The sequence below is a fragment of the Ranitomeya imitator genome, chromosome 3, assembly GCF_032444005.1.
Source record: "Ranitomeya imitator isolate aRanImi1 chromosome 3, aRanImi1.pri, whole genome shotgun sequence".
NCBI lineage: Eukaryota > Metazoa > Chordata > Amphibia > Anura > Dendrobatidae > Ranitomeya > Ranitomeya imitator.
In genome coordinates this window covers 736,365,558-736,375,000 of record NC_091284.1, presented here as the reverse complement: position 1 = coordinate 736,375,000, position 9,443 = coordinate 736,365,558, and the positions used below count along the sequence as shown (strand labels likewise).

At 44.3% G+C, this 9,443-nt stretch overlaps 1 protein-coding gene across 1 annotated transcript; it reads right to left on the bottom strand.

Annotated features, from left to right (window-relative positions):
* Nucleotides 1-2,043: 2,043 nt before the first annotated feature.
* Nucleotides 2,044-5,051, bottom strand: LOC138672321 (uncharacterized). Its single transcript, XM_069760267.1, has 4 exons — nt 4,696-5,051; nt 4,134-4,243; nt 3,573-3,719; nt 2,044-3,102 (listed from the first exon to the last, which is right to left on the bottom strand). Exons 1-4 carry the CDS (start codon nt 4,873-4,875, stop codon nt 2,181-2,183), a joined length of 1,359 nt encoding a protein of 452 aa, XP_069616368.1. The 5' UTR covers nt 4,876-5,051; the 3' UTR covers nt 2,044-2,180.
* Nucleotides 5,052-9,443: the final 4,392 nt, after the last annotated feature.

The following is a 9,443-nucleotide window of genomic DNA, read 5'->3' as shown; positions in this document are numbered from 1 at the left end:
ATCCCTTTAGGGTTAGGGGTAGGGTTAGGATCCCTTTAGGGTTAGGGGTAGGGTTAGGGTTAGGATCCCTTTAGGGGTAGGGGTAGGGTTAGGATCCCTTTAGGGTTAGGGGTAGGGTTAGGATCCCTTTAGGGGTAGGGTTAGGGTTAGGATCCCTTTAGGGTTAGGGGTAGGGTTAGGATCCCTTTAGGGTTAGGGTTAGGATCCCTTTAGGGGTAGGGGTAGTATCACTTTCCGGTTATGATCCCTTTAGGGGTAGGGTGCTTAGGGTTATGAGCCCTAACCCTACCCTACTATTTCAGTTTATAGTGGGTTTTTTACTTAATTTTTTTGATTGGCGCACGCACCGCTCAGGATTGACGGCGCCAGAGCTAGTAGTAAAAAAACTGCACACGAACGTTTTTATTGGTGTTTGTGTTTTCAGTTTGTGCTTGTGTTCATTTATTAGGGGTTACTTTTATATATTTAAAGCATTTGTGTAACATTACTTGGTCGTGCTATAGATTATGAGATGACACTATTGTATTTATTGTAGGTTCGTGATTATCCGGCCTTGTGGGACCCATCCGATGAGTCCTATAAGGACAAGTACTTCAGGGAGCTAGCCTGGACAAAAATAGTGCGCGACCTGATCCCGGATTGGGATAAATATCCTGGGAATACACAGCAGAAAATCGGTAATTTTAATTAAATTTATGTAGTAAACCTTGAGTATATTACAAATATACTTTGGTGAGATCTCTTAAAAATTGTTGTTGTTTTTTGTAACCTTTTTTTGGTAGATAAAGATGTGAGGCAACGTTGGCGCTCCATCAGAGACCGTTTTACTAAATTCCTCAATGAATGCTCAAGGAGCGGCTCTTCTCCAAGCAAAAGTAAATTCCCGTTTAGTGAAGAGCTGCAGTTTCTTGTGACCAGCAGGACATTGAGAAAGTAAGTTAAAATCCACTCCACAAGATTTTTTATATATAATATGTTGTGCGAAAAAATTAATGTTTTTTTTTTCCCCAACAGGACGGAAGGAAACATGTCGGTAGCTGATTTGGAGGACAGCGACACAGAAGATGGAGCAGGCAGTTCCTCTGGAGTGGGAGGGACCATCTCGCCCTCCACTCCCTCAGCTTCTGCTGAATCAGCATCCACTTCAGCAGCTGCTGCATCAAAATCTACTTCAGCAGCTGCTGAAGCATCTGATTCCGCAGAAGCTGTGAGAGTGGAGAAGAGAGCTGTCTATCCGGTGGCAGCAGAGAAAAAAAAAAAAAAAACCAAGAAGAACCAAGATGACCAAACTGTCCAAATTGCTTGTGACACATTAGATTTATTAAAAAAAACAAGTACCGATGACCATTGCGACTCCTTTGCACAAACTGTCGCCAGAAAAACACGCTCCCTGCCACCGGATAGACAATCTCTTTTCATGTCTATGGTGCAGATGTCCCTCACTGCTCTGGAGGACCCTGCTCCAATTTCTCCCTACAATGAAGTTCTGATGGGGGTGTTGGGACTTTTCAGGCCCCGTCACAGAACACCGGACACACCTGCGAGACCACAGTATTTGGCCCACAGCCAAGGAAGTTCTGGAGACAGAGGCAGTTCACAGCATCTGGGGGGAGCACCGTATCAATCTGAGGGAACAAATTTCCTCTATTCTCCCGAATATACATTTCTTAATTGAACGTGGGCAAAAGTTTTCAGTTGCACTAACTTGTGCTTTTGTTTGAAGCCACAGTTGCCATTTTGGATTTGAAAGGGGCTGTTTATTTTTTTGTTTTTTCAAATTGAAAAATCTTTTGTTAAAATTACCAAGAAATTGTGTTCTTAAAAATAAATTTTATTTCACACAAAAAATTCTCTTTTTTAGACAATGGGGACAAGGCCGCTGTCCTGGGTTTATGGGCTATCGATTTGTGGTTTATGGGTTTATGTGTTAACAATTGTATACCTCATACTGCTGTTAATTTCTGAAAACACCAACCATTTTTTTGACATAAAAAAAAAAAAACAAATTCAACCAAAATAGATTTTTTATTTATATTACAACCAATTTTTTTAAACTTTTTTTGGTAACATGAAAAAAAAACTTTTTTCTTAAAAATTTTTGTGTTGGTTGCTGTCGTTTATCATTCTTCGGGATGTTTTCAAAACTGTTAGCAGCGATGTCGGCAACTTTTTTGGGGGGGTCAGTGTAGATGCATCCTTCTCTGCTGGTCAGGCTGCTCAACACCAGCACAGGAGTATTGCCAGTGCACGGCACCTTCAGGACTCATAAAGTAGTCAGTGAAGGATTCTCTCACACGCACACCCGAGTTGGACGGCCTGCCCAGACCCCCGTTGACCACTGGATTAAATACTGGCTGCTGGTACTCCACATCTACGTCAGTGTTGTACTCACGAGCATAGTTGTGGAGTACACAGCAAGCCTTTATCACAGCATCAACGGTGTCTGTGTCCAACTGAATGGCAGTGTGAAAGATCCTCCACTGACTAGTCATGATCCCAAAGGTGCATTCCACATATCTGCGTGCACGACTCAGCCGATAATTAAAAATCCTCTGTCGGGCATCCAGTCCCCTTCGTGGGTATGGGCGCAGCAGGGTTGTCGTTAAGGGAAACGCCTCATCCGATACCATCACAAAGGGCACTGGATGTGTGGAACCCGGCAAAGGTCTTGGGGCTGGGAGCGTGCCGCCATCTCGAAGAATTTGCATCCCAATCTGTGACGTTCGCAACACCCGAGAATCCCCAGTACTACCATAGGCACCAACGTCAATGGCAACAAATTTGTAATGGGCATCAGCCACCGCCATCAGGACCACTGAAAAATACTTCTTATAATTAAAGAAGCGTGATCCTGATCGTGGTGGCTGCTGAACCCTTACATGTTTACCATCGACTGCACCTATGCAGTTTGGGAAATTGGCCACAGACTGAAAGCCTGCTGCAACCTGCAGCCAAGTCTCCTCGGTTGGGGAAGGCATCACCATGGACTGCAACTTCTGCCAGATGACGGTACATGTACACCTCACAATGTTAGAGATGGTCGATTTACCAACTCTAAATTGGAGGTGCAGGGATGTATAGCTCTCTCCTGTGGCCAAAAATCTGGAAAGAAACAAAAAAGAAAATTAGAAATGTCACACAAAAAGGTAATTACAACACGTCACACGTTAAGGCCGCTATAATATGCGTCCAGCGCCATTCAATAATGATGGTATTAAAACCCAGCACAAAACAAAGGGTGTTAAAAACATTAATAAAAGGCCTGATGGGACTTGTGCACACACGCATGCAAGATATGACCGAGTGTTGCATGGTAATCCCCGGACCTGCTGCATGCACTCCGTTGTGGAGCGTGCGGCTCCATGTATTGGTATGTGGGTGCACACTCCGCTCCAGAGTGCAAGCAGCAGGGCCGGTGATTACCATGCAACACTCGCCCGTATCTCACGTGTGTGTGTGGATGTGTGCCCCCTGTCCAACAGGAGGACTGGGTGGGTTTAATCACACATACTGGACACAGAGACGTGTAAAATAGAGACCTAACGACATTCCCCCCCAAAATTGTTACTTACCGCAAGGTGATGAGCAGCCTTTCCTCAGCAGAGATGGACTTCCTCATCACTGTGTCTTGCAGTGTTATATGGGGTGCCAGAATGGTGAGCAGTCTGTCAAATGCAATAATTGGTAGCCGACAAAAAGAGATAAATTTTTCAGGATATCTGAAAATTGAAAAAGAAACACAAAAAAGGGTTACTTCACAAGTATTGCTAGCAAAAAAATGTAAATTTGGCTACGTTCAGATAAGCGTTTCCCAACGCTGCGTCGGGAAACGCAGCGGCGACGCACGCGTCATGCGCCCCTATGTTTAACATGGGGGACGCATGCGTTTTTCTTGTTGCGTTTTACAACACGTGCGTCGTTTTTGACGCTAGCGTCGGACACAAGAAAATGCAACAAGTTGCATTTTTCTTGCGTACGATTTTCGTCAAAAAACTACGCACGCGTCGCAAAACGCAGCGTTTTTGCGTGCGTTTGCACGCGTTTTTTCGTGCGCCGTGCGTTGCGTCGCCGACGCAGCGGCGCGCAACGCTAATCTGAAGGTAGCCTTAGTCATTCAATATATTTCTACTTACGTCCTCAAATCATTGTACAGCACATAAAAGTGCCCCTTCTCAGTTCGGTCTGCTACAAGGGGGTGCACCCACATTCGTTTCTGCGCACGTCTTCTCTGCCGCCGCTGCCTCTAAAATAAAAAAATATTTTGTAAACACAACAATTAGAAAAATATATCAAACATGCCTGGAAAACAATGCGGATTATGTAAGGGTACGTGTCCACATTCAGGAAGGCCCACCCCCTTCTGGGACGCAATGATGCCAGATGTGTTCATTGTACAAATCCAGCATCATCGCACCCCACGCATAGGGCCCTGTTTTCCTTGCGGAGCCGCAGTTTCACAACAAGGAACACGGACATGCTGTGATCATAAAAGACGCGCAGCATGTCCGGAGTCGCAGGGCTCACGGATGACACAAAGTGGACACGTGATTTCATGACATCACCTCCACTATACTGTTACATGTGGACGCTGCATGTTTGGTGCTGCGGCCACACGCAGCGCCAAACATACAGCGTTTCCAGAACGTGGACATGTACCCATAACCCAATATATAAAACAAACAGACATCTGCTTACCTGACGTGCATGTCGATTCAGAATTAGAAGCATCAACCCCAGGATCGCAATCCGGTGTGGCGTGCGGAGCTGGATCCGTGGGCTGTCATCTGGCCGACGCTCAGCACGTCCACTCATTTTGATGTGTAAGTTCCAAAATGGAGGATGGAAGAAGAAAAGGGTTGGACAAGGAAATGACATAATTTTTTTTTTTTTCTTCCCCCACTGCAGTAAGCTTTATTTGTGTCAAACACAGACAATCTGCAGAGAAAACTGCATCAAAAAACGCACTAAAAACCGCATCAAAAAACGCATCAAAAAACGCACCAAAAAACGCACCTGCGTTTTCTGCAAAGACCTGCGGTTTCAGTCCTGAAAAAAAAAGGATGGAAATCAGGAACGTGTGAACATGCCCTTATTATTACAGGAAGTAGTTTTTATTTTTTCTCTAGGGGCACTCAGCTTTATTAGCATGCACAAAGAGACACAAGATAACCCCCAAAACGCATGAAAAAAACGCTCGAAAACATGCGTTCTTTCCGCAGCTTCTTTCCTGCCAAGAAATCAGGTTTTGCTGCAGAAAAAAAACACAGCAAAAAACGCTTAATGTGAACTTACCCTTACTATGAAAAGGCCAACACAATTTCAAATGTATTTTTAATTTTCCTTTGTGATCACCCAACATATAATTTCTTTCTTTCTTTATATTTCTCCTTTTTTTATATTGGCAAAATAACAATATAGAAATTCCATGAAAATTAGGCCCTATGTACATACAAAAAAAAGAGACAACACTTATTTGAATATCAGAAAGAGAAAGGACTTTAGAGCTCTGAAAACCGCTAAAAATGTACCCGATTAGGAACAGGAAAAAATGGCCCCGTCTTCAACTGTTTACTTTGATTCAGCAACCAGGTTAGCAAACAGAATTGACATGTCTCCAGAGCAGGAGGACATTCCTGGGAATCATGCATCATATCATGTGTTTCTGTATGGTCATAGGAAAATAAGGAGCTGTCAGAATAATCAGACTACAGGATATAAACATTCCTAATATTCACCACTTATTGCTAAACTGGTGTAACCTGGTGTCAGGTGGTTATACTGGGAGAGCTCGAACTTTACAGTCAACAATGGTTACGCAGTCACCTGTAAAACATTTAAGAATGCAACAAACTCCGAGGTAAATTGGGGAACGTGTGGTCCAACATCAACTGTGAGTTTAGCAAAGGAATGTGACATAATGATGTGGTGATCAATATTATGACAAAAGCAAACCTTCATTGACCTTCAAGATATGGGGACAAAGGTAAGTACTATGGGATAATGGCACCTTGACAGAAAGGTATACCTTAACTTAGGGGCGGACACTGACAGCTTGGGGCCCCTGTGCCAATGTGACTGGGCCGACATCCTTTTATGGCGACAAAGCTATATATATATATATATATATATATATATATATATATATACAGTTAGGGCCAGAAATATTTGGACAGTGACATAATTTTCGCGAGTTGGGCTCTGCATGCCACCACATTGGATTTGAAATGAAACCTCTACAACAGAATTCAAGTGCAGATTGTAACGTTTAATTTGAAGGGTTGAACAAAAATATCTGATAGAAAATGTAGGAATTGTACACACTTCTTTACAAACACTCCACATTTTAGGAGGTCAAAAGTAATTGGACAAATTAACATAACCCAAACAAAATATTTTTATTTTCAATATTTTGTTGCAAATCCTTTGGAGGCAATCACTGCCTTAAGTCTGGAACCCATGGACATCACCAAACGCTGGGTTTCCTCCTTCTTAATGCTTTGCCAGGCCTTTACAGCCGCAGCCTTCAGGTCTTGCTTGTTTGTGGGTCTTTCCGTCTTAAGTCTGGATTTGAGCAAGTGAAATGCATGCTCAATTGGGTTTAGATCTGGAGATTGACTTGGCCATTGCAGAATGTTCCACTTTTTGGCACTCATGAACTCCTGGGTAGCTTTGGCTGTATGCTTGGGGTCATTGTCCATCTGTACTATGAAGCGCCGTCCAATCAACTTTGCAGCATTTGGCTGAATCTGGGCTGAAAGTATATCCCGGTACACTTCAGAATTCATCCGGCTACTCTTGTCTGCTCTTATGTCATCAATAAACACAAGTGACCCAGTGCCATTGAAAACCATGCATGCCCATGCAATCACGTTGCCTCCACCATGTTTTACAGAGGATGTGGTGTGCCTTGGATCATGTGCCGTTCCCTTTCTTCTCCAAACTTTTTTCTTCCCATCATTCTGGTATAGGTTGATCTTTGTCTCATCTGTCCATAGAATACTTTTCCAGAACTGAGCTGGCTTCTTGAGGTGTTTTTCTGCAAATTTAACTCTGGCCTGTCTATTTTTGGTATTGATGAATGGTTTGCATCTAGATGTGAACCCTTTGTATTTACTGTCATGGAGTCTTCTCTTTACTGTTGACTTAGAGACAGATACACCTACTTCACTGAGAGTGTTCTGGACTTCAGTTGATGTTGTGAACGGGTTCTTCTTCACCAAATTAAGTATGCGGCGATCATCCACCACTGTTGTCATCCGTGGACGCCCAGGCCTTTTTGAGTTCCCAAGCTCACCAGTCAATTCCTTTTTTCTCAGAATGTACCCAACTGTTGATTTTGCTACTCCAAGCATGTCTGCTATCTCTCTGATGGATTTTTTCTTTTTTTTCAGCCTCAGGATGTTCTGCTTCACCTCAATTGAGAGTTCCTTTGACCGCATGTTGTCTGCTCACAGCAACAGCTTCCAAATGCAAAACCACACACCTGGAATCCACCCCTGACCTTTTAACTACTTCATTGATTACAGGTTAATGAGGGAGACGCCTTCAGAGTTAATTGCAGCCCTTAGAGTCCATTGTCCAATTACTTTTGGTCCCTTGAAAAAGAGGACGCTATGCATTACAGAGCTATGATTCCTAAACCCTTTCTCCGATTTGGATGTGGAAACTATCATATTGCAGCTGGGAGTGTGCACTTTCAGCCCATATTATATATATAATTGTATTTCTGAACATGTTTTTGTAAACAGCTAAAATAACAAAACTTGTGTCACTGTCCAAATATTTCTGGCCCTAACTGTATATGTATACAGCTCTGGCAAAAATTAAGAGACCACTGCAACATTTTCAGTTGGTCTAATTTTTCTCTTTAGGTACATTTTTGAGTTTTGAGTAAAATGTAATTTGCTCTTTTATTCTATAAACTACTGACAACATGTCTTCGAATTTCCAAGCATTAACCCCTTAATCTCATATGACGTACTATCCCGTCGAGGTGACCTGGGACTTAATTCCCAGTGACGGGATAGTACGTCATAGTCGATCGGCCGCGCTCACGGGGCGAGCTCAGAGCAGGTGCCAGCAAGCCTCCAAAGTGCACTGCAAAGTGTCAGATCAGCGATCTGACACTATATAGTGATGTCCCTCCCCCGGGGCAATGTTATAAAGTAAAAAAAAAAAATTACATGTGTAAAAAAATAAAAATAAATTCCTAAATAAAGAAAAAAAATATTGTTCCAATAAATACATTTCTTTAAATAAAAAACAAAACAAAAAAACAATAAAAGTACACATATTTAGTACCCCTCGACTGAGTTCGCCATCACCACCTCTTCAGGCAAGCAATTCCAGATTCTCACTGCCCTAACAGTAAAGAATCCTCTTCTATGTTGGTGGAAAAACCTTCTCTCCTCCAGACGCAAAGAATGCCCCCTTGTGCCCGTCACCTTCCTTGGTATAAACAGATCCTCAGCGAGATATTTGTATTGTCCCCTTATATACTTATACATGGTTATTAGATCGCCCCTCAGTCGTCTTTTTTCTAGACTAAATAATCCTAATTTCGCTAATCTATCTGGGTATTGTAGTTCTCCCATCCCCTTTATTAATTTTGTTACCCTCCTTTGTACTCTCTCTAGTTCCATTATATCCTTCATGAGCACCGGTGCCCAAAACTGGACACAGTACTCCATGTGCGGTCTAACTAGGGATTTGTACAGAGGCAGTATAATGCTCTCATCATGTGTATCCAGACCTCTTTTAACCCCTTCCCGACCTTTGACGCCACGTAGGCGTCATGAAAGTCGGTGCCAATCCGACCCATGACGCCTATGCGGCGTCATGGAAAGATCGCGTCCCTGCAGACCGGGTGAAAGGGTTAACTCCCATTTCACCCGATCTGCAGGGACAGGGGGAGTGGTAGTTTAGCCCAGGGGGGGTGGCTTCACCCCCTCGTGGCTACGATCGCTCTGATTGGCTGTTGAAAGTGAAACTGCCAATCAGAGCGATTTGTAATATTTCACCCATTATAACGGGTGAAATATTACAATCCAGCCATGGCCGATGCTGAAATATCATCGGCCATGGCTGGAAATATTAGTGTGCCCCCACCCCACCCCTCCGATCGCCCCCCCACCCCCCCGATCTGGCCGGTACACTGCTCCGGCTCCCCTCCGTCCAGTGCTCCGCTCCCCCCCGTGCTCGTGTCCGCTCCCCCCGTGCTCCAATCACCCCCCCGTGCTCCAATCACCCCCCCTGCACTCCGATCCACCCCCCCCGTGCTCCGTTCCACCCCCCGTGCTCCATTCCAGCCCCCCCGTGCTCCGTTCCACGCCCCCCGCGCTCCGTTACGCCCCTCCCGCGCTCCGATTCCCCCCCCGTGCTCCGATCCCCCCCCCCGTGGTCCCCCCCTACCCTATCATACTTACCGATCCAGCCGTGGTCCC

What these genes read in the sequence shown, in the direction of transcription:
- LOC138672321 (XM_069760267.1), bottom strand. Translation starts at nt 4,875, where the DNA reads ATGTCATTTCCTTGTCCAACCCTTTTCTTCTTCCATCCTCCATTTTGG. An exon ending in CTGTACAATGATTTGAGGAC is followed by an intron (nt 3,720 to 4,133) that starts GTAAGTAGAAAT and finishes TTCAATTTTCAG; the next exon opens with ATATCCTGAAAAATTTATCT. An exon ending in AGGCTGCTCATCACCTTGCG is followed by an intron (nt 3,103 to 3,572) that starts GTAAGTAACAAT and finishes GTTTCTTTCCAG; the next exon opens with ATTTTTGGCCACAGGAGAGA.